At 32.7% G+C, this 26,816-nt stretch overlaps 2 protein-coding genes across 4 annotated transcripts in view; one reads left to right on the top strand and one right to left on the bottom strand.

Annotated features, from left to right (window-relative positions):
* Sytbeta (Synaptotagmin beta) overlaps positions 1–10,473 on the bottom strand; it is a 28,670-nt gene extending 18,197 nt beyond the window's left edge. Inside the window, exons 1-2 of the mRNA XM_083092961.1 lie at positions 10,037–10,473; positions 3,380–3,704 (exon numbers count right to left, since the gene is read on the bottom strand). Of these exons, the coding sequence (XP_082949087.1) occupies positions 3,380–3,655 (276 nt within the window). The 5' untranslated portion in view covers positions 3,656–3,704; positions 10,037–10,473. The remainder of the gene's footprint in view (positions 1–3,379; positions 3,705–10,036) is intronic.
* The window catches only part of LOC145967886 (uncharacterized), a 61,522-nt gene that overhangs the window by 12,396 nt on the left and 22,310 nt on the right, over positions 1–26,816 (top strand). The window contains exon 1 of one of the 3 annotated variants that reach the window (XM_083092943.1): positions 14,150–14,442. The exons of the other annotated variants lie outside the window; for them this stretch is intronic. The gene's annotated coding sequence lies outside the window, so the exon portion shown is untranslated. Of the gene's footprint in view, positions 1–14,149; positions 14,443–26,816 lie in introns of those variants that run through there. 3 annotated transcript variants of the gene reach the window in all.

The following is a 26,816-nucleotide window of genomic DNA, read 5'->3' as shown; positions in this document are numbered from 1 at the left end:
TTTATTCCCAAGACTTTGCAAGGAGATTAACATTTAGCTACCAATTATTTAATAAAGGAAAATTTAATGTACAATTCTCAGAAGATTGTACTAATTTCAATCTCAAAATGTCGTACTAATTTCAGATTCTTTAGGAATTTGAAACTCCTCGTTTTTAACGATTAAATGTTATGAAATTTTTGTTATTAAATTTCTAATTAAGTTTCGTTAAAATGTAGATGAATTATGAACTGTCATGGTTCAATTTGCTAAAGCGCCAATTTAATAATAATTAGCATAACTGTTCGTGTCTAGACATTAACCAGATTGGACAGCATTGAACTCATATTTCCATAAGTTCGCGTCTAGACATTATTAATTAGGACTGGATTGCATTGGACTTATTTTATCCGGAGAAGGATTAAAACGAGCTTTTTTTAATTTAAGGAGATTTCCGAAACTTTTCACACACTCATATGTAGATTGCATATCCGTTCTTGAACTAATAATTCTTCTCCGTCTTGTATATAAGAATTTTTCGTTACACGAGGACAGTTGTACATATGTATATACAGTTATAGATCGGTACAATAAAACTTTAAAAGTATGCAGGCTGCGCTGTCTCTTTCCCTTTCTCGCTTTCTCTGTCTCTCTTCATCGATATATTTTTCAACCTTTCTACAATCACGGTAATGGATATAAGTAAGCAAGCACGCAAACTATTACGATTATAGACCAGCTATTTTTCTTGGATTATTTGTCTCATGAATGTAATGACATTTGGAAAATGAATTTATATTACTACTTTGTTGATTTAAATAACATCGCGTGACTGGAAGAATGACATTTATTCAGTCTCTCTGATTTTCTTTATAAAAAATTATTTGTTAATAAAACATTGTTATATTATAATTGCACGATATGCAACAATTTTCGTTTAAAGTATTTTCTTAAAGGAATGAGATTGCTTATTTAATGCTGGCAATATTTAAATTTAAGAATACCCTCTAAGAGAGAGAGAGACAGAGAGTCTCGGAGGAGCTAAGCAATCTCGCATCTTCGGGATAACATTGGACTATAAGGTACATTAACCTAATTACCGTATGCTTTCAATGCACTTTGCACAAAATGGGAGTTCACAATTTTGCAAATTGATTTGAACGAAAAGTTAGATAATCAAACGTTTTATGCATAAGAAAAATGAATCGACAGGATTTGCTGCGACAATGTCTCACTGACCTTTTTGAAAGTTCAAGAGGATTAATCTAGTAATTTAATTTTTCCATAACGTTAAACTTAATATTCTTTAAATTTTCAAATACATGGAATTATATACATTGTCATATGAAAAAAACATGACGAATCTTTTCATTGCATATTGAATTTGCATTTACTAAAAATTAAACGGATTCTCTTGCTACGCCATTATTCATCATTTATGTCATTTATATTATATAATTAACTTGACAAATATATTTAGCAGAAACAGAAATATTAAAAAGATAGATTCGATCACTTTCAACGTTAACGTTTTTATTTATATATATTACTCATGTATCATTCGTCTGACGTGAGAATAATGGTAGAATGGTAGAATCTCAAATAAATTATAAATATAAATTTTAAATAACGTGTTGAGAGAGAGAGTGAGAAGACAAATCAAGATATATATATATATATATATATATATATATATATATATATATTTATAATATATATGTATAATATATTCCCTAACAGCAAAATCCATCTGCCATCGTGACACACTATCGCGTTGTAAATGCGTATCTCTCGCAAAACGATATCTGTCGCGCTTATAGACGCTGTATCGATCGAAATTCAATGTTCCCGTTCGGAACAGAAGGCCCTTTACGTGTGCGCGGAAATATAATAAACGGAGGAATAACAAACTTATTAATTTCATTTCTCTGTGTATTTCATAACATCGTTCTCGTTTACGATAAGAATGATATTTCGCTTTGTAAACCCCAGCGCAAATGTATATAAACAATACATAATTACATTTGCTTGCAATCAAATCATTTGCTTCTGCAGCTTGAACTTTATTTAAACAATGGAAAAAAATTTTTTTTTTCAAAAATAATATGAAAAGAAAAATGTAGGTCATATCAATCAAGTCCGACTGTTAGATTGATCTGTTTACGACGTATCCATTTCCGTACATAAGAAGATTATCTCCTCACATGCAACATACTCAGCGAATACAAGTACAAGGAACTTAAAATGAATTGAAATATACCAAGCACTTCTTATGATAAATATATCAAAGTTTGGATTAAGCTCGATAGAAAAATATACACAATTGATTTTTTTATACACTAAACTTTTGTCAATGTTTGAAAATCACAAAAGTATAATAATTAAATGCTTAACAGCATTTTAACTTTGAAAGAAATCTAGTGCTACATTTTTATAATTTAAAAATAAAACAGATGCATATAGATGCATTTGCCTCCAACATACATTCAATTAAAGTATAAAAATCATTTTATTACGAAATATTGATTACTAATTTGTCAAAGAAAGTTCATGAATGAAAAAAAGATAATGTTAATGAAATAATTTACGCTATTGTTTTTCAATAAATAGGAATAATTGTTAGCGTGAATATTAGTCGGATTCTATCGATATATTTTAATCGATATACGATCTTCCGACAATTGTATCAGCGGTCATCTTGGACATGCGAAATTAGTTTGCCGACACAAGGCAGTGAATAAGATTTATCTTGTCGCGGTCACGGATAGCGTAGCAGGATCTCTGCAGGATTCTCTGCACAGGATCAAGTACAGTAGAATTTTGCAATATCTTACCGTCTTTCGGAAACGCTTTACCGACCTGTTCATATCCTACCGACATAGATGCGACATATAAATACCGACGACGAGTTCCTGGCAAGTATGAGAGCGACATTTCTTGCCAGACGGTATCTTATGTGTTAAAAAAGTATATTTTTACTTAAACTTAAAGAATTTTTTTAAAGCTACTAAATAATATTTACATTAATTTATTAAAAATTTACAACTTGAAGATATCTAATTGACAAAAACGAAAGAAAAGAACAAGGAATCAAAGACTCCATCATCAGATGATACCAAGAAGTTATTGATCTCTGGAGAAGAAAAATGTTACGTAATTGTGCGAAAATAGCTATCTATTGATATCCAAGTTTTTATTAGGAGCATTTCGCGGAATTTTCTATTATTTCTCTCATTCTTGAGAGTTTCTTCATGATTTCTCTCCTTATAATAATAAAATACGACAAATAAGTCTCGCGAAATTTAAAATTTTCCACTAGAAAAAGGATTTTTTATGGATGACTTACGAATGACTAGTCACGTGGCGAATTAATGTCGAACCGATAGTTATAGATACTAACCACAGTCTGCACAGCGTAGTAACTCTTTTGCGGCTTCCGCCAGCAGTCGAGCACGTGCGATGCCGTTGCTGTGTGACAGTGGTGGTAATGACGAGGCTGATACTCGTCGTTACTGTTTCTGATGTCCGATGGTGGGTCCGGCCAGCGATCCAGATTGCTCCAACTCCATTTTCCTCTCCGCTTCATGGCGTAATAACGATAAATTACGATCGTCATCGCCACCACTAGGGCTAAGCCTGTACCGGCGGCTGCTCCGAATATCGCGGACGAAACCATTATTCCTTTGACGTTTCGTATTCTCAGTCTTCAGCACTCGTTACTTGACCTGTAAAAGAGATGATTGAATGTTCGCTGTGTCACTCGAAAATCTGAATCAAGATTTAACGTGTGTAAGTGATAAACAGGTGTTTAAGTCGCAGGTGTTTAAAGGGCGTCTCCCAATCTTTTAAAGTCCTTTAGGACTGCATCGATAATACTTAATTCTTATAATTCTATTTAATATTCTATTAAATATTAATAGAATAATTAATTAGAGTATTCTATTTAATAATTCTTATATTTAAAATTATGTCAAGCACAGTCTTAAGATGCTACATAATCATTTCATTGACTGAGTGTAACCTTAAGATTATTCAAGATCACGCTTAAAATAATCTTAAATATAAAAATAGATTTAGAATAAAGATGCGCTTCAGAGGTCTTTTATATCTTTCTTGGATTCCTATGTTGTTTCTGGAAAACGAATATATGTGAGTGCAATATATATTATAAAAATAATATAGTCTGACATATGAAACTTGTTATATTCTGATTAGTCGTTTAAAATTAACTAATTTATTTTTTAATTAATTTATCTAACTAGTTTAAAATTAACTAATTTATTTTCGGTTTTATCAACATTATCCTCACACGATTGCGAGAGTACATTATTGACAGACGTAGATAGAGACAGGCAATATTTATTGAAGTAAATTATACGACGAGCTCAGGCTACTCCGCAGTACTTAATTGAATTCGCGATTCTAATGAGAATTTACCGATAATTGTGTTATCATGAGTTGGAAGTGAAATCGATACCAATAATCGGCGAAAACTCGTCGGGTTAATTCTAAATCGAAAGGGAACAGGAAAGATCGTAGCAAGTGAATTGGACTCGACAGTCTCAAAAGTCACACAGTCGCAAAAATTTATATTCTCGGATACGAGATTGTATCTTAACCGAGACAACTAGTTGCAATTACGATGTCATGTCGTTTGTCGTAATTGAACATTTTGCACGATTTATGCAATTAACGCGCCTGGATAATAAATTACCTTTTCTCTCTCTGCATTCCACTTTGCCTCTATCCATTCGCTTGCAACTCTCCGTCCCTTTGCTTTTATTGAAGTTTCATGCCGTAGTAAATTGCGTGAACGAGTTTTATTTTACATTTTATTTATTTTTGTAAAAAAGTACAAACATGGTTTCTTTAATGTTATGATTTAATATGACATGATTTAATAAACCATTCAACAAGAGAGTCGACATTAAATTTATATGCACGATGATATTTAATATTTATTTAAATTATGTAGATTTTGCGCATGTAATTTTTACAGCAAAATTTTCATTAAATTATTATTTCAACATCATAACAGATACATATCAAGCTACGATGTCGATAAAATATCTGTCGAATGCAAGAATCTCAAAGTTATGTCATTATCGCGACGTAAGATATCGAATAAAAATTACACGACAAATTTAATACTTTTTCCGAGAAAACTTGCGAGGATATGTTTGTAAGACTGACTCAAGTCAATTATCATTGTTTTGTTTTGTGAATATAATATACTGTTGTTTATTCAGCTTAATTAATAATTTTACTTATTTAATATTAAGTTTGCATGATGGATATTCGTCTAATTTTTTAATTGAAATGTTTAAAAATATAATGGTTTCCCACAGGACAGATGTTTCTGGAAACCATACGTGACATTAAATGCGTTCTAGAGGGAATATTTGTGATAAACAAACGATTGATATTTCCGGGCTTGCTTCAGGGTATTGCAAGTGCATTTATTGCTAGATTGTGTTACGTGGACATAAACATTCGTGTATACATAGTACTTGCATGTCTCACGTAGTCCACATTCTTGCGATGTATGCCTTATAGATGTAATTATGGATTTCGCTTTAATTATGTGTTTTGCCCGGAGATTGGCGTATCACACAAAGTTATTAGCGGAGTTTGTAGTCATAGAAGCGCGAGAACGTAATTGGATCAGTTATACCGATCAAGTGCACGTTGCTCTATTAGAAACTCGCAAAATACATTTAATAATACGACCGTAGAGACTGTTTCAGAATTTGCACCTGAATCATTTCGCTTCATAATAATGAAATGCAGAATATGCAGAAAGTAAAGGGAAAGTAAAGTGGAATTTGCGAGTACTTTATAAAATTATTTTATATTATAAATATATTAACATTTTTGTAGAGAAATGCGCGGTTGCTATTCTTGGTTGCCTTCCTATTCTATTTTTTTCAACAAATTATGTTGCTTTATACATGTTTGGTGTGAAAGTGATATGGACACATACGCATGCAGAGAAAGAGAGAGAGAAAGAGGGAGGGAACAATTTTCTCTTGCAATATAATTTACTTAACAATTAAAATATAATTTAACACATAGACTTTTTGTAAGCCACAATACTTTTTTCAACAGAGAAAATGTTCTAAGTATTTTATGAGTTGGTGCACGCTAAGAAAAAGAAGTTGTTAACTAAACCAACTAAATGATTATTTTTTTAATTGAAATATTTAACTATTTAAATTAAATAATACATATTAAATCTAACATGACATTTATTTAACTTAATATTTAAATATTTCAATTAGAAAAAAATAATAATTTAATTGAACGGTTTAGTCAAGTTGATAGCTTTTTTTCTCAGTGCATAAAAAGAAAAGTTACTTTGTTGTTAAATAATTTGTGGAAGCGAATTTAAAGTTGCTTATACGATTTCACGCATAAAATATAAGCAACCTTAAATAATAATTTTTTTGAAATATTTGCTCGATATGTTTATTGCGGATCCCTTCTTGGTTTTCACGGATTCTGTATAGCCTTGGCAACAGGCGCGTAGGCGTGACTGGCACATCGTGGACTGCCATTCTTGAATAATAATGAGTAAGCTTCTCGGTAAACAACTACGCTAGTAAGTACTGGGGTTGCCGGCAAGCGCAAATTGCGATTGTCTCGAATTATTCGATGACAAGAGTGAAAATGTGATGCAGCTGTGTGATGACCGACTCTCTCTGGACATTTAAATTCTAAAATAGTTTTCTTTAGCAATCTAAATTATTCTCGTGAGAGCTATACGGCCGTCAACCAAAAATTGATTAATGCGAGCAAGCAGTAACAAGGGAAGCGTAAAGATACGAATCTTTTTTATATGCAAATAAAGTGAAAAGTTTTCTCATTAATTGCGGATTTAAAGTTGTTTGATTGAATACGTTACAAATATCTGAATTTTAATTACAGAAAAATGTAATTATTATGAAAATATAAACACTCAAATTATTAAAGAATTATTAAATATAATGACACAATCGATATTACTTTTGTATATTTCTTTTGTAACGTTGCCGATGAAGTGTTCTTATAAAACGGCTGACAAAGGGCAAAAAGCTTGACATTAAAAAAAGTTTTAATGAATTTTTTCGGTACTAATTAATTGTCAATGTCGAACAACAAATTACTGTGGAATTGCGAAAGCGATTAATATTTTATATCCAAGTAATACACACACACACACACACACACACACACACACACACACACACACACACACACACAACGATATGATATGCAGAAGTATTGGAAGCATTAATCTAATAATCGATCCATCATTATTTACCATGTCGAGAGAAAAAGAGGAAGAGAGAGAAATTGAGAGAAAAGAGAGAAAGAGAAAAATTGGGCGAGGGGAATAGGAAAATATAATAGGAATCAGATTCCACAATATTATAACGTAAAGAATGCATAAATGCTTTAGATATTGCACTCAATTGAGTTAAAGAAGAAGACATTATTAACATAAAATCAATATCAAATGTAAAATTTTCTATCTTTTTTTTCACACATCGATGATATTAAATTTTATAATTTTTAATTTTACAATTTTTAATTTATTTTATGCACTTGAATGTTTCATATTTTATTAAAAATAGAATTTTCCGAATTATATTACAATGTGGAACTTTCAACGAATTTTAATGAGTAGAGTAAAAAGTTGAATTATTTATTATAATTACGAGAAAATTTACAGACGGTAATTAATCCTATTAGCATAATTATCTGTCGTCGGACTCTATTCCCGTCTTTTCGACCAAATCATGTCATTACGGTTCTCCAGCAGATTAACACGATGATTATACTTAATAACTGACCCGGCGACACGTAGCTTCGCTAAAAGATAGTCGCAGAAAATCAGTTATTTTAACTCAGCGTTCTCTCAAATTAATTTATATATGGAATTATTTAAGAAGGATGAGTTATATATTAAAAGTTAATAAATCCCTCGAAAATACATCTCGAGATTCAGAATTTAAAATAACTGATCCGTCCAATTCTTCCATAAGTATTTTTTTTATCGAAAATATGGAAATTGTTGTAATATCATTCTTTTTAAAAAGAAATTTATTAAAAAATTATTAGAACGACAGAGAAAATAACAAGACTACGTGCCTTGAAGTCATAATCTCATAGATAGGATTTTATCGCCCCATGTATGACGCACGTATTGTATGTATGTGCGCGTTTTATATTGTACAATGGCATCGTATCTCAATGCCACAATGCTTGCATTCGGTGTATAACAATGTATCCCCGGTTATTCCCGGTTTATAAACTAAAAACTAAAATAAAACTAAGAGGAGACAATAACAAAAAAATTTAAGAATATGCGATTATATTGTTATGTTGATTCTCTGCAAATATTTGTGAACCCTAACGTCTTGTGGATTTGCAAAAATTATTGTACAAGAATTTATAGATATATATATGTAATGTATAGTAATTTACATCTCTTTTTATCTTACATTTCTTGGAAGATGGAAAAACCACAAATTTACATGGAAATGTACGCGGTTAGTTTTCTTTCTTTCTCTTTCTACATTTTACAAATGTTTATTTTTTTTGGTCTGATTAATCCCGATTATGTCATCGTCAACGGAGATGAGAAAAAAATTACTTCTTTTCAATTTATTCTTGATTCGGTGTCTTGCATTGGACAATGCAATTTGTTTATGCACCTCGTGTTTTCACAGAGTTATACAATTCTTTGTGTAAAATATTACGAGTCGATTAAAAATTTTTATCTCTTTAAATGCAAAAAATGACATTTTTTAAACACGGTTCAAATTTCTCGGTTTCTCGGATCTTTGCATTGTATAATTAATTTTAAAAATATCAAGTTTGCGAGTTTGTGACAACATCGTTTACAAATTGTAGACAAATTGAAAATATAATACGATCCCTTGGGGAAATGATTGTTTTTTTATCTTTCTGATGAAAAGGATAAGGCTTGTGTAGGTGACAGCTCGCAATATATTATTCTAATAAATTCTAACGCATTTTTTATCTCTTGCGAAATCTCGCAAATGAATACTTGTATAACTTCTTACTTTTACAATTTTTTTGTACAAAATATAGGGTTGTCATTTTCTTTATGATGATAATGTTGTCACGACTGATTTATCACATTTTGTTGTTATTAATTATGAGTTATTTAACCAAAATATTTAATTTTTTGGAGAAAATTAAATATAAATTTTATAATAATACATCATATCCTTGAGTGATTAATGTAAAATATTTTTCGCACAACAATTTTTTATTTTATTATAAAATATAAAAAATAAAATAGTATTGCGATTTTTAAAGAATATTAATAAGCACTACTAATATTAAAGCAACTATATATTTAAGGGGGCAATTTTATGTAAGCAGAAATATAAATTAATGCATGCATTTTCTATAAAATGTAATATTAATATTGTATGAAAGTTGCATTTAAAAAAATACAGAAAAACAACTTTGAATGATTTTCCTATAATTATAGATATAATCCGATTTGATTTCACACCTCTTGTAAACGATCTTGTTTAGACTGAACATATTCGATAAACGGATAACTTATCTATAGTTGCAAAAATTTTCACGATAGGATATGTTATCGAAATTTCATATCCTCTAGTGATCTTTCAATAAATTGGCGGCGATCGATTATACTGATTTAACCACATTATCGGCTTGTATGACTTGTGTATTGTATTGCTTAAACAAATGAGAAATTACGATTTTTTTATATATTTCTTTCTTCATAAATTAACAAAACAATTTTTTAAATAATTTAAATTTATAAAATATATAAGTAAATTAAAAAATCTTTACGCTACTAATAATAGTAAATTATATAAAAATATATATTCTATAATCTATTATAAACTTTATATTTATAAAAAAGTCATATTATGTGTCATATTATTAAATAGGAGAAAATAAAATCTAATTAAAAGTTAAAAAGAAAATGTTAAAATTAAAAATATTTGTTCAAATTAAAGTATAAATACAGAAATTTAATAATATTATCGTAATAATATTTCCTTACTTTTGTGCGAATGTGAAAGCCAGTAGCAAGAAGTAATTCATGAGCGAATTCGTCGAAGATGATAAGTGGAAGATCCTGTCGTAGTCAGACGGTCTTTCAGTAGAAGCAACCAATAGAATCCGCCCGTTCAGTAGATATACCGGCCATATAGTCCGCCCGACTGCATAACGCAATCGGATTGTAACGTAATCCGATTATTTATCTTTTGCAAGTTTCAACACTATTTACGAAATATCGATTCCAGTTCTCATTGGATTAATTCGTGCTGAACGCGATCAAAGCGATGGTTCGGCCTATTCGGTGGTGAACGTTTTAAGAGCCGCACGTAAGAGAAACATAATCATCAAAATCAGCAAAATTTCCCGATATTATATTCGTTTTTGTAATAAATTTCGTTTTTGCTAATAAATTTTCGTGTGATGTTGTTGCTGGTTTCACGGCGCGTCAACGACTGAACTTCTCTAGCGGGATATCAGATACCCTCTTGGGGAGATAAAGGGTGGGAGAGAGAAAAAGAGGGAGATAGAGTGCCAGATATATATATGTATATCGGAGTGCGAGGGAGGAAAAAGGCAGCAAAGGAAAGAGAAAGGGAACAAAAGGAAAGGGGTAAAGAGGAAAGAGGTAAAGAGGTAAAGTAGACAAAAAATAGAGACCGTACAGAGAAAAGGTTGGACACAGATGGTCGAGATGGACACAGAAGGACCAGATAAAGTGGAAAGAAAACAAGGAATATATATAACGCTGACCGCGAACGAGAGATATGTGAAACAGAAAACGAGGAGTGTATATGCGGAGCTAGATAAGAAGCACATGACAGAACGTAGAGAAATGTCAGGTGGCAAGACCTCCTACATATTTGGTTGATATTCAGCTTTTATCATAGAAGCCTAGCTAATCAACTAGTTGGGATTCTTATCAGATGATCAATAACCGGATATTTTTGTCACTCTTTTTATTAATGTACATGAATCGTTTCGAATTGTGCAATAAGACATATTGAGATCTTATTGCGTATTTTGAATAAAAAACAATATTATATGATCTCCTTCTTTTTTTTCTCCTTCTTGTTTGTATTGATTTAACATTAAAATATAATACTGTGACATATATTAAAAAATTTGATTTTTGTATAAAATATGGATTGAAATGTACGATCGAAGAAAAGTTGATAGTTTGAAACAATATTACACAAAAATCGAAAAATTAATAGAATAATAACAGCATCATAATTTAAAACATATATATTTTGAAAAGAAAGATACTATAAAATGTAATATTTTAATAATATTGTCTTTTGTTTTTTTATAACCACATGAAAATTTTACACCAGTGACATGTTATCTCATGTATTTATTAAATTCTTCATGTATTATTGATTAAATTATCAAAGATATATAGCGTAAAACTTTAAGTTCGAAAATATAACGCATATTAAATAAAAATATAAAACTTTGTTATATAGGATACCAAAGTCTCCGCATGAATATCTAAGGACTCACTTATATTTGCATGCAATTACACTGACATTTGACTTTTTCTAAAAGTACAACTACTTAAGAACGTGACATAGAAGATAAAAAGCTCATTATAAACCTTAGCTTAAGAATTAATTTTAATTTCTTCCTTATAACTGTGGCACAAAAGTAGTTTAAATCTAATCGTAAGATATTTGGAAGGTAAAGAGTTTTTATGTATAATACAATATGAAGATGGTAAAGTTATTAGGTTGATGCAATAGATTCACTTTGCTCTAGTAAGTTTCATTTTAAATAGAGTTAATAACGGTGCTTTCACAAGGAAAATCTTGGCAAAAATGTCTTCTAAAAGGAAAAAATAATATGCTGCCAGTGATATTTTTTCTATCTCGATTAACGATATTTTCTTCTTCATAAATAGATCTCTTTGCGGCGGAAATTATCGATATATTTGTGATAATATAAGCCTGATATAAAAATAGGATATAAGAGATATTTTCATTCGCAACACAAAACAACGTATTTATTTTCTGTCCTTATTTCTTATTTTAATAATTTTGATCGCATTTATTATCGCATGAATATATTGATGAGCTAATGGCTGTTTAAATTGCAAATCGAAATTTCTTGGAAAAAGCAATATGAAAATTATATTTTATGAATATAAAGTAATGAATATTGTAAAACTATACATTATACATGCAAAAATTTATTATTAATGACTGCGTTTTACATCGCTCTATTACTCGATAAATAATTCTATTAAATACTTTTTCCTTTTTACGGATTATATTTAGATGTACAATTTATATCATCGTTACGTGTACGTGTTTCACGTTAAATTAACGCTTTCTATTTTCTCCGATGTCGATAAAGATGTCAGTTCTATTTTACGAATGGCGAGTAACGTAGAATATATTTATCTTTCGTTGAATTATTCCTCTCGACAGCTGATGTTTTTCTCACATGCTTCCTACATTATTTCAATATTATAAAACAGAAAGATTTGTATCTCTGAATGAAAATATCTGTATAAATTTTCAATGAACTTTCGTTCTCGTAAATTTGAAGTATGTGGAAAGAATAGTCTTTTTGCATTTGTTCAGTACACGTAGAAATGATTGAGTCTCATAATTCATTGAAATTAAATGTAGTTAATTAAATTCATTGAAAAAGATTGTTGCGTTTAAATTTTTAATTTGAAAAATCTGTAAAAGCTAGAAATAAATTTCGAGATAGTAACATGTATTTTAGAGAAAAAGAGAGAAAGAGAACAACTTTTCTTCTTATTATTTTAGTTGCTAATTTAAATAATTAATTAGGCAATGAAAAATTTATGGAAACATATAAATTATCTTTTGATGTACAAGATTGTCAATCTATGTGAAAGATGTGATGAGAGGGTGTAAAAAATAATGCAACGATTAAGTTGAGCGTTAGACGAAGATAGAGGTGCATGCAGCTTGAAATGCCTGTCTCGAAGGAGTTACAGGTGGTTGCTCCGTAGAGAAAGACACGAGAAAAAGAAATCACGAACCCTCCCATCGCCATGGGTTAAGAGAAAAAAAAACACGACGTAGGGAAATCCGCAGTAAGAATGGCACGGTTCAATAGCAATGCGGATAATATATGCAAATAACATATGAAAAAATATTTAAATTTTGAATATATAATCTATGTGGATAAAATAAGAAAAGTTTGAGAAAAATATATGGCAATGTGTATCGATTAAATTAAATTTCTCATTTCAAGAAAAACACGTCGAATTATTTTTAAGCGATATATTGTGTACATATCTAAAATTGGCTATTTCAAGTTATAATTTTAAATATATATATCAACAGTATTTAGAGAATTTAAATTAATTTTAAAGAGATTTAGAGAATTTTCGACTTGTTGTAATTTTGATAAAAATAAATTTAGTTTTTGTTTTTACTTCGATCAATTGTTGATTCACAGTAGATTTTTAGGTATGTACATGTTTGGCAAGACTGATATTTTTGAATTCTCTCCCAATATTTATAATATATCTTAGAAAACTACATTTATTTGACATAAGAAACTCATTCGACCAATTTTGCCTCACCAACTATTCAATAATTCAATTAATAAAATGCTTTTTGCGGCGCATTTTGACATTTGACATTTATCGCACGACTCGAGTACATCCGATAATGGTTGTATAAACATATGTAATATATATAAACTGAGAGAAAGGACCCCTCGAAAATTGGAAGAGAAGACGCTATTGGTACAAGAAAATTGTATTGACAGAAATATCGCGTGAAAATGTCACGCGTTTAAAATACCAAGCGTAAACTTTAGTCTTTATTCGCAGGGGGGGGGGGTTGGTTTTGCTTTTAAATACGCCGCGTCGAACGCGAAAGCGCGCAAAGATTTCTCAGGCGAGTTTAAGGATGCTCGCGTGCGATTAAACCAGAGAGCTTCCCTGGAGAATCTTCGTGCTCCGCGCCACCCGATATATCGCCGGCGCGGCGCAGTTTCCTCTTCCCCACGTAGCTAAAAGGGAAAGAAGGGGGTAGTTTCTCGCTCGTGGCGCCGCTCTTCAGCATTTAGCAGCAAGGGTGGCAGGCAAGCCCCGATTCCAGGCCTCGGTTAGTCGTGCGAGGTGCGAGGTTCGCGCAAGCTCGCGTGCTCGTCGTCGCCGCCTCCCTCGAGAAAGGCAGACGAGAAGAGCAAACCTTGTCTCACCCTCGCGGCGGAAGGTCGGGTCGGTTTGTCGCGTCTGACTCGTCGCTCGTTTCTCGAGTCGAGGAGAGGAGATCGAGTCAAGGACAGGGGACGACGATGCCGGAGGATGAGCAGGACACGCAGTCGGGATCCCGGTACGCGAGATAGTGGAGGACAATCCGACGAATGATAGCGGCGAGCAGTCATCTCGGTGCGATTAGCAGCTTAATTGATCAGGTGCGGTATTCTGCTGATTTCCGCCGACTACACCGCGCGCCCCGTCTGCCCACTTTTCACCCTCGCGAACGCACCCCCTCCCTACCCCTTCCTTCTTCCTCCGCCACTTTCTGCCCGCTATTGCTGCTACACTTGTACCACCGTGGTCGGTTGATTAATGATAAAGACAGCTAATTAAGAAGCCCCGGCACGTAGCCGAGGATGATGCGACCTCGAGGTCGTTCGCTGTCACATCGGTACCGCCATCCGGTCCATCATTGATCATCGTCGTTTTGTGTATATTTGGCTTTTAACATTTGCCGGAACAATCGAGCTGTTGAGAATGATGTTATAAATAGATGTTCTAGAAGTGAATCGCGGTGGGCGAGCTCTCTTGATAGGTCTTAAGATGGAAAATATCGGTTCTCCCGTTGTATTTATTCGTCGAGATCTCTTGAGAAAATAACAATCTTGCGATCTCTCCGAGGATTTATTTTTCGCGAACCAGACTCCGATATTTGGCGGGCTATAATTAAATATGACTTAAATATGACTCGTGCGCGCGCGCGAGGAATACGGCTCGCTCCGCGATTTATCACTTTTATGATCAACCCGTTTCGCGCGTGATACCTTTTCCTCTTCCTCTTCCCAGCCACGCTTTTTTCGCGCATAGTTTTATTTCCATCTCAACGCCGTTCGAAATCCCCCTCATCGCGATCAATGAACTTGGAAGCCGAGCCGAAAGATAAGCACACGCGTCTCGGCGAAATAGCCGAGTTTATGGCTCGTCCAATGTGGATTGGATCGATATTTATGGAAAAAAGCGTGCACGAAGATCCTCTCGCCCGCGGTAACCAGAGCGTGTGTATATCGACGCGAATATAATCAATTTCTCTCTCTCTTTTTTGTTTGCGTCTTTTTTTAGATCTTCGATACATGTAACCTTTTGCATCGCTTTTGTGATATCTCGTCGTGTGCTTTCAGCGAATCGTACCGATATTTTTTTTCGATTCGATAGCCCTGCGAATTCCTTTCGTTTCCCTTACATAATGCGAGAGATGAGAATTTCGGTTTTTTTATATTCCCCCAATTACTTCGTGCGCGGCCGTTCTCATAATTTCCGGCTAATTATACCGTGCGCCTTTTCACATTGAATGACTGCTGCGCGATCCCTCGTGGAGTTCCAGCCGTATTTCAAATTTTAATCTCTGAATACGTAATGTAGTTTATTCGGGCTGAACAGTTTTAAAATGCGTGTGGCATTTACATTTAAATTGATCTCTTTCGAATCATTAATATTTTAGTCTACAAGTCACATCCCCCTATGACCTGTACTCTCATAGATATTAGTTAAAGTTAATTGAGGTTTCAACTGATATTCATTCCCCCTTTAATTGGTGCCTGTTAAACCGCGGTTAATTCATGTTTATGGAAATGACTCTGCGAGAATTCGAAGGCAAATTAGATGGATATATTACTCGGCGATATTCAAAAAAAACCAACGTAATATATATGTGGATATGAAAGTAACATTCTTTTATAATATGCCAAGGTTGTTGTAAACAGAGAAAATTAATGGAAAATATCGAATGAAAAATCTATCGTTTATATAAGCTCGCGATTCTTTAGCTTACTGTCTAGACTAAAATGTCTATCTTTTTTTAGAAAGACTAATGGCAAGATAAGTACTTGGTTAGATCAATATCCGAACAGCGTATACGGCATAATTAAATATATTTTTTTATGTAAATAATATAATAATTTTATTAACGGAATGTATAAAATATAGAAAATTAGTACAATAACAAAATAACAATTAAAATAGAATTCTTAAACTTAATTTTGAAGGTATTTTTGAACTGAATACTCGATATAATATTGTGTTTAATTCATCGTCAAATACAGACGAGAATTTTTACAGATGCGAATATATAATATTTGAAGGACATAGAAAATATAAAATTTTATTTCAAAATATCTAATTTCAATGCGGAACAATTATATCAAGGGCGTGTTTTCGACATATCCGTTAGATCTCAAATACGAATCGAATTTATTGCACACAAAGCTGATTCGAGTATCTCAAAACCACGTTTTTTTTTTTTTTTATTTATTTCATACGCCCATCTCGTGCACGCGTGTCCAACGGATCGACGAGAGTATTTGAGCTGTAGGGTCATTCGAGAACGCTTTACAATCTATACCCCCGTCATCATGAGTGCTTTAACTCCGCTGTCGAGGTATGACCTAAATGATTTTAAAACTGATTGAAAAAAATATGATTGACATCAAAATTTCCTCATTTAAAAAGTGGGCGTATAATACGACACCTATATGTTCCCTCAGATTCTCGGAAAAAAAATAAAATTTAATAAGAGGAATTAAATTTCTTTTTTTTCTCTCTTCTTCTCTCTTTGTCTCTGTAGAATAAATTTTATGATTTTTAAAAGTTCCAAAATATATCTAAAGATGAAGTAAATAAAAAAATTCCTAGAAAAAAAACAAGTTTATACATTTTTTAAACGATTCATTGGTTTTGTTTTTGAGTGGAAATCGGGAATTTTTAATTAATATCTTTTTAATATCTATTGAATTTTTCTCAAGTTCTTTAATTCTTGCATATTTCTCAAATATAAATATCACATTATAAATTTATTTATGCAAATTTTCCATAATACTAATCTCAGTGCTTTTCTTATTTTAATTTATAATGGAAAATTTTAATCTCGACGATTTGTAAGCTTTATTTATATTTTATTATCTTTATTTACATTTTATTATACTCATTTATATTCTTATACATATTGTTACACTCATGCATATTCTTATGCATTGTTATATTCTTATGCATATTCTTATGTATATCATTCATTTCTTATGTCTATCATTTGTGCACATTCTTTTGCATATAAAACTGTAATAAAAAAAACATAGAATGACACACATATATTATATTTAATAAACTCAATAATTATTCTAACGCGAAGGCCAAATATTTTTTAAACAGCCAATAACTATAGAGATTTATTCGAATTTATCCAATAAACACACAGAACATCTTTTTCCTGGATTTCTCGTACAAGTTTTCTCCATATCAGAAATGTGATGAAGCACTCAAGATAGAACTTGATAAATATTCAAGCCCGACCGCTCTTTTTGACTTATTTTCTCTTGAATTACTCGTAAAAACTTAACATTGAGCGCAAAATTGAAAACAAAATTTTATTCTTATTTGTAATTTGCTTCGCTGCTAATCGCGCAACGGAATTTAATGAACAAATATTCACTTTGATATATTGACGTAGGCGAGATTTCGTCTTTTCATATCCCTTTAATGTCATTTCACTAGGCGCAAATTTATGCTGCGCATGTTACTTCCATGTCGCGCTAATTAATGAATGTAATCATTTGATGCACCAGAGAGAACGAAAGAGCTGAAGAGATGAAAACGATATTTAGCAACGAATAGAGGATATAAAGTGCAGCACAAAGAGACAGAAAAATATGGAAAACAGAAAATATAAAAAATTAAAAAGAAAGTATTAAAATTTATTTTTTATATCACGATATTTTAAATTTTAATAAGCAATACTTTGAATTTGTTTTTTCTAACTGAAAAAAGTTTTTCTTGTAAAACGCTATAAACATAAAAATATGCTGGATTTTGTTTGTCAAACGTGTGATATTATATGATAATCCTAATCTAATAATATTTCCCATTTTATTTTATATATGAATGTTCTCTCATCAAAAAGTTATATTACTGTAATTTTATCGCGATTAAAAACAGCTGCATAAAATTTTTGTGGAAGTATATTCATAACATTCATAATAAATCGTCGAAATCTGGCATTATGTTATTTGACCGATGTAACATAAACTGCTGTATAAAGCCAATCGTATTTTTTTACAGCCAAACAGCTTTTTACGGCACAAAGATCATTGAATAGGTAGAGTAAGTCCCGTGCATTTCCGTCAGATTGCAGCATGTATGTTACGTATAAGCATCAGAATTACGATGTACAAGCCTCTCCTCCCTTACGAGCGTTTCCGTTTAAAGAAAAACGCTCTCAGGTCATGCAACTGCAGCTACTGCTGAAAGGAATCCAATTTGATGCGCGAATGCGATGCCGATATAAAAAGTAAAAGTAATTAGAGAGTCGGTAAAAAAATGTAATATGCTTAGAGAATATATTTTTCATACATGCATACATATAGGTACTGCTCGTGAAATATTTGTTCGAAAGAATAAATGAGAAATTTTTGCGAGCTTTTTCGCAACAACAAAAAAATACGAAATATGGGCACAGAAGATTATGTGCGATTGCAATTGGACATGGAATATAAATAAGACATGCGTGAAAAATGTGCGCGTTTGACGATAGGTGCAAAACATGGATTACACACACACACGCGATCGCTTCTCCTCCTTTCTACTGCATATGTAATCCGAATGCATTTGTGCATGTCCATCGATTCGAAAGTAGCATCGCAGGAAACGGTAGGGCGCGGTATCAAACGCGGACGCGATACGACATTCCCGATATCGTTGTTGATGCGACGGCGAAATCGAGTATCGAGGACGCTTTAAAGCACGTCGGATGGACACAGTCCGTCTAAATCGCCGGCGATGCAGCGGACCTGGAAACGCCCGTGACAGTCGCGGATTATTAAGCTCATGTCGTCCGTATCAGTCATATTGCACTGCTCGACTTGGCGTTAAACATGTGTTTGTATGTGTCAGCGGGACGGAATTACGCGGCGCGAAATGCGAGACGAAGAAAGATCGCTCTTCTATTTCTATCTTCGCGCGATATAAAAGGAATTTCTGAAAAATAACATACGCTACGATTGCTTTCTCTCTGTCTTTTTCGTCGGGATGAGCAGGTGTTCGCGCGCGACACAGATGCACAAACTACGTAATCAGTCTCGTCCGCGATAGCGGGAACTTTTCTACTTAAACTCCAATTGTTCTCTTTTCGTATATTTCCTTTTTTTCCAATACCTCTTTCGGGATTATTCTACGTCCGTTACCATCGATCGATTCATTTGTGTTATCGCTATAATTATCTCTGGGTACTTTCGAAAGTATTCTGGAACTGCAATTAAGGGGTGTGTTAACATTCACATAGTGGCAAACTATTTAACTTCTCATCCTCTTCTCGTCTTCTTCAATCTTCTTGAAACGTTATTCATCCAAGTGTTTCTTCAACTTCCTTCCCTCAGAAATAATCGCAAAACATATGCATATTTAGGGTGTTTCTTAATAAGTGCGAAAAATTTTAGGAGATGGTTCTTTGTCGAAAATTAAGGGGAGTTTTTCACATAAACATATACTCCTATATCTCTCCCTGTGCAATTACACTCCTCCAAAAATAGGAGTAAAAATTAGGTTTTTATTTTTTAGGTTTTTATTATAATTTTGTTTTTGTTCCAATTTTCCCAACATTTACTCTAATTTTATTTTTATTTTGAAATTTAACTTCTCGTAATTCGAAACCTATGCTATTTAGCATCGTGCTATGCACGATAACGTATTTTATTTTTTTTTCTTGAAAACTACTGATTTTATGAAAAAAATAAAAGAAATAAAAAAGTTTCTAAATAAATCAAACTTTTTAATGCATATTTTTAGATGATCATATTCCGGTCCATTAAAAAGTTTTAATAAAAAATTGAATAGGGGGCGCTAGTTTCATCCCTTTATAACAATAGGGGAGGCTAAAAAAAATATTAATAAATAACGTTTTTACTAGTAGAAAATATTCACCTAATTTCATTTCTTTAACTTGTTCCAAATTTGAGAAAAAAATAAAAACCTAATTTTTACTCCATTTTTGGAAGAGTAACTTCACAGGGAGGGATGTAGGAGTATATGTTTATATGAAAAACCCCCCTTAATTTCTGACAAAGAATTATTTCCTAAAATTTTTCTCACTTATTAAGAAACACCCTGTATATATATCGTTCAATAGAGTTTCTTAACATTCTTCGATCGTGAAAAATTTAGTTAGCACTCACTTTACTAAACTTTGCATTCTCTGTATTATGAAGAGGGCTGTGATCATCTAATCCATGGTTAATTAAACTGACGGTCGGTTCCGACGTATTTAATACTTTCACCCCAGTTTTAATCCTTTAAAATAAATTGAGGAAAGTAAAACACGTGTCATACACACACACGTAGAAATTCTCTTTGGTTTCTTTCTTAATAAAATTCACTACTCAAAATTCACATCTTTTAGTAAGATAAAATTTTTTTTTTAAATTTTCTTGTAAAGATATTTAAATAATTGACAGTTGCATTACGCTATTTTTTATTTTTCTCTGAATAATAAATCCATGATTATAAATTCAAAATCAGTAAATTAATCGTGAAACTAAGACGATAAATCTAAAACTTGACATAGTAAAGTTTCGTATGGAAAGGAATCTCAAAAGAATTAGTTTCGCGTCAAGATGTAAATCGATCGATGTTCAAATTTCACAGACTAAAGCTTCCCTATCTCGACAGTTAATCCGACATCTGGGTCGTTGGCTACAAAAAAGGTTCATAAATTTCAACCAACGATTCGTAACAATTGTCATAAGAGATCGCGAGTCTCTGAAATTCGCACACGTCAATCTTCGCCCACGCGAAATGATAGCTGTCGCATTATATAGAGGCGCTATACAGTCGCTGCAGTGATTGCAGTGGCAAGAATGACTAGGACATTATCTCGCCACTGCAGCCAATCCTCTCGACAGCCATGCATCGCCTCTCTACGCGAATTCACTTAACGCGTGTGGTTTCGTCCGTAAATTACATGTGGCTTGCAGTTGTCATTCAGTTGTTATCGCCCATTACTCTGTCACGCGAGTCTGTCTTCAAATTATCGGCTTTACCAGGCTCAGCCAGGCAATCGAAGCGTGCTTTATTTTCTTCTTTCAATCGATACAAAATAAATCGATAATTTAACAAATATTACGAGTCAATATATTGTAGTTGAGTAAATTATATGTACATAAAAGTTAGAGGAATCTTAAATTCACTAAAAGGTAGAAGAAAAACTCTAGAAATACGAGGTAATATTTATTTCTTTTACTTTCTCGGGTCTTAAAATAAGCGCAATCCGCAAAATGAATGTAGAAAATTTTAAATGAAAATTTCAATGATGTGAAAACAAATTAAATTAAAAAAATTTTTACATATCTCTTTATGAAAAAGCTCGCACGGAATCATATTTGGGCGCCCTAAATGTCTGCCCTTTGCTATATCGGTTTTTCTAGACTCCGGTCCAGTGAGCACTGGCTATTTCTTTCTATTTTTACTGAACAAAAGAAGCGCTGTAAATTTTCATTTCCTGCCAGCGACACGACGCAACAAACTCTTCCAGATTGGAGAGTTAACCGCGGGCGATGGTCCTTTGTAAAGTTACGGGCCACACATGCGAGAACAACAAAGTGAACGGCCGAATAGCTCGACGAGTGTAATGCCACGTCGAGATTCTTTGCGTTCGCCTCCGGTCTGTCACGCAAAACCACTCGCGAACAATTTGCGGTCACCGAGTCCCGAAAGCCACCGAAGATAATTTTATTACACGCCCGTTTTCCTAGATTTATAATAAGGCAAATAAGAGTGACATTTCCTCGGGGCTCACAGGGCGACACTATTTTCCCTGAAATGAAACATCGTGTATCGTGTAATGCGACAAAGACAGACAGAGGAAAAAGAATAGGTAGCCGAAAGAGAGGAAGAGAGAGAGAGAGATGAGACTAATGAGAGAAAGATAAAGCTTGCCGAATGAATGGTGGGATTGACCTAATAAGACACGTGTACACGTGTTTACACGTGGGTATAAAAATGTGGTGGAAATTTTTTTTTCTTTTTTCACATATTATCGGGGCTGCTGAAATTTTATTCGGTTTGACTATGCATATACATACATATACACAAGATGAATGTTATTTATTCTATAAATAGCGAGTTAAAATTTCACGTGTTACATGATACTTCGTGATCGATAATGCGAATGCGTCACTGGTAGGGGTATTTTATCGCCTATATAAGGGTAGCAAGAGGTCAGAGGACCATCGCCTCCGAATCTGAATTTATAAGATCCCGACTTTGATTTTCAAAAGATGATTGAATTGCAAAGATCGAATGGATACTAACGTTCGTATTGCCGTATCGCTCCCTTATTTTTATTTTATAGATCAGACTCCTCGCTTTATAAAATATACGATATACTTATTTTATATCAGATGTGAAGCTCTCGAATAATACTTTGTCATTTTTTCCTAATTATATTAAAAATGTTGCAGTTAAAAATATTAATTTTCACATGAATTCTCATATCGATGAAAAAGTAATCAGCACTGATATTTTAATAAATGCAAAAAATAATTTCAACAGGTAATGAATAAAATCTTAAAAAACAGTTAATTATTATATATATCTTATCAATAATAATTAATTTATATTCTCGCAAGCATTGTCAATATCTTTAAGCCACAACACGCCCTATCTGCGACATGAATGGCCTCGATCGCGGATGTATTATCGGCAAGTAATTATAGCTGTAGATATAGCCAATTTCGAAGATCTCGCTATGCTCGGATAGATCTAGCACCTCGTAATTGCCATTGAACCTCGCGTCCAATTTCGTCTGACATTTGACGTGCACGCGCGAAGTACTGCCTTATATTTACGTCTTCCTACATCAATCCTTTCAACTTTTTATACGTATAAAATAGTGCACCCATCAATCGCATAATAAAAAAACTAAAGGATTTTATCTATAATAAGAAATAAACTTTTATTTTATACAATGACATTAAGCTTGCATGATATTGCATTAATTATTTTATAATTATTTTTAATATCTCTTGTTTGTCTGTTAACATAAACTGTGATGAATTGATACTTTCAATCATCAGATTTGCTCGAATAAATTATGTGTTCCTCTCTGTCGAATTTTGTAACATCATAATTGAGAGACTTGGTGTGCAAAGGTGACGTAAGTGCACATTTGGCGGAAAATGTATCGTGTACATTAGTTGCCAAGCGTCTTCCGCAAGAAGCTGATTTGTTCGAACACGTTTGAAAGAGAAACTATAAAGTTTTCCGATTATATCGGAACATCAGACAACTGTGCGCTAGGTAAGCACAGGAGACTTTGTCCTCGACAGCACAAAGGAAGGATACTTTGACGTATTTTAAACGTCTTAACGCGGCTTTGTAAGCGGATGGGATTTTAGCGAGCTTCGCGCGACAGATGGCTTATGACAATATTGATTCACCGCTCGGTGTATTACATTTACATTCGCGTCTTGTTGGACAAACGATCGTGGACAAGATCGATGCGTACAGTAAAGAGCTTATAATGTCGAAATTTCTATATTATAAATTTAATTACTTTCGCGAAAGAGATTAAAGAGATAATTAAAACGGGAGATAAAAATATAACAGAGCTTTCTGCAATTTGCAATCTTAACTTTGGTAATAGAATTTATCTTCTCTCAGCGAGTCGATAAAATGGGGAAGATTATTAATAAATTCATAATTTTCCAATCTTCTAATTTTTCATATTATATATTTTTTTAATTTTTTTAATTTTGTTCAAAATTAATTAAAAAATACAAATAATAAAATTAATTGAATAATTAAGTTACTTATTTGTTTTTCTCTTCTTCTCTCTCTCTCTTTCTCTAAAAAATAGCTTGCTAAAAATCCTTTCATCTTTCATTAATTCGAAATTTATTGATGCTTTAATATCGCCAAAGAAAATGAATTTCATATTCCTAAAAAGAATCCGCCATTAAAGTCACGTCGTAAATATCGAATCAGATTTTATTCGATCTGTAAATGTTCTGGCTAAAAATTTTAGAATTCTCTGTATAGTTTCGTGTTCTCTAAACATACAGTTTTTCCTCGATAAAATTTAAGATCAACTAAGAAACTTAAACGCACGGCTGAAACTTTCTTATTCCTTCAAATTTTTCAGGACGTGGCAAATTTACATACGATGAAGGGGTCTGCGCTTAATTTTCTTTGATCCTCTCGTGTTAATATTTACGACATACTATTCGTCGTTGGCTCGTATTGCATCGCAGTAGATAGTACTGTTTGATGCATCTTTCGCGATGAAACGCATTCACATGCGGCGGATGTAGCAGACAGGCAGGCGCAGAGATCTTCTGACGTACACTGTGCACGTAATATCATAAAATTACCGGCGAGAGAATTGCGTTTGCGTTGCACTACCGAAAAGTTTCTCGATAAAACCATCACGTTCGCGAAAAAGCCGTCCCCTCCTCTCGTGCTCGATTTTCGGTAAATCGTTTTCCGACGCGTCCAATGGTGTCATCGAGACTTTGGAGCGTCAAGACGTCTCTTTATGACAAACTTGGAGTATTCCCGAATGTTTTTGTATATCTTAATTTGCTTATCATGTGAAGAGATAAAGAGAGAGATAGAAGGAGAGAGAAAAAATGATTTCAATATTTTTAAACTATAGCAATGCAGCTTTCTGTCGCGAATTAAAGTGAAATAAAAAAATATTCGCCACGGATTCAAGCCAAATATGATTTGAATTTTTCCATTCTGTAGAATATAAAAATTGAAACTGCTCGATGGAGCTTGTAAAAATTCATTCAAACTAAAAGCGCTGAATTTTGATGAGTCGAAAATATGATTATCTGTTGATGTGCCCCTTTGCCCTTTTATGACAAGAGAGATTTAAACTGACCGAAATTCGAATCTCTTTCTGGCCTCATGTTGCTAGTTAACCAGGTATCGTTCGCCAGCTCTCGGATTTCGGCGGGATGCGTTTTAACTCGATACAATGTACGCTAAAATGCACTCACCCGTAAATGGATTATAAATTATTTAATTTTAGAGAGAGAGAGAAGAGTGAGAAAGAGAGTATATACATATATAGTGCGTGCTCTTGCGATGAATCAAAAAAACTGAAATTAAATTTAGAATATCAAAGAGCACAGCATCTTTTGCCTTTTTACATTTATGTAACGTGTCGCAAAGCAGATATTAAAGAGAAGTTTTATCGATTAGTACCCTTATTATTATGAATTACGACAAAGAAATGTGCAATAGAACACATCTAAAGAAATCGATAAATTTATTTATAATTTACATTGTGCTGAAACAAGATCAAAAGATCAAAGTATTTCATTGACTTTTAATAAAAACACTTTGTTCCTCCGTTTTACATTTCATTGATTATGGCTGCAAGTTTTACTCTGAAAAATCAGTCACTGACTGATTCTTTTCAGTAAAATCATCTTTTTAGTAAAATTATTTTATAATAATTAATACTACTAATTAATACTACTAATTAATATATTATAATAATTAATACTAATAAGTGAAACCATTGCTTATCAATGATAATATACTGATTCCATTTCCAAGAGAGTATGAAATTTTAAGGTACCTCTCTCCTCAGATTCACGTACATAATGCATGGAATCATATAGAGAAAATTGTCAGCAGCCCTCGCGAATTGAGCTTTCTTTTGTCTTCGGCAGGAAACTTGAAATTGAATCTGTCGCGTTAAGGACAAGTAACTTATCTCGCAGAAGCATGCTTTCACGGTATTATCTTTGCACTTGCAATCAGTATTGATGCGGGATGTAAGCTAAAACTTTAGACAATAACACGTGCCGCACGTCCAATGACAATTATCAAACGATTGAATAAAACGAAACTTTGTCGATATTGATGTACACGGAGTAGTCATTGTGTTTCACGGAACTAGGATGGTTGAGTCACAATATAACTGGAATTAGTCATCCGTCGGATTTTCGATGAGATTGAACGAATAAAAAAAAATACATCACAGTGCAGAAATGAAAGTTGATGTAAAATATTGACAATCCGCATTTGTGCATAAATCATATCGTTTTTTTTTTTTTTTCAATACACTCTCAATATGTTATCTTCAAAAAAGTCAGTTTTTCCAAAGCCATACTTTGCTCTCAATATTTGTCGTTACTGAAAAAATGTTTTTTCCAATATGGAATTGTAAGGAAGCTATAATATAAATTTTAAAATTTACAAAAATTGTAGTCATTACATATAAGATTTTTTCTAATAGAATTACACGAGATTTAATCGACCAATAATAATATGCACGATGTTTGTCGCATGTTATGCATGAAACTGTTATAAGAGATTCAAAATCCTTATTGCATCTTTACTAACTTGCTCGCTATTTACTTTGGAAATGGCAGCGAGTCATTCAACTGCAGATGCTCCACCTATAATTTCTCTACAGTCGCGTAAATAGTACACAGAATATAATCGATGCATAGTAGTCATCCTTGTGCGAGCTTATTGTTCTATCGATTCGCTTAGAAATCCATTTAGATAGGATAAACGACGTTAGACAATG

This window comes from Camponotus vicinus, unplaced genomic scaffold (genome assembly GCF_025532165.1).
Source record: "Camponotus vicinus isolate PSW18456_S1 unplaced genomic scaffold, iyCamVici1.0 SCAF_3, whole genome shotgun sequence".
NCBI lineage: Eukaryota > Metazoa > Arthropoda > Insecta > Hymenoptera > Formicidae > Camponotus > Camponotus vicinus.
Note: the sequence above shows the minus strand (reverse complement) of the source record. Positions and strands in the feature narration are given on the sequence as shown.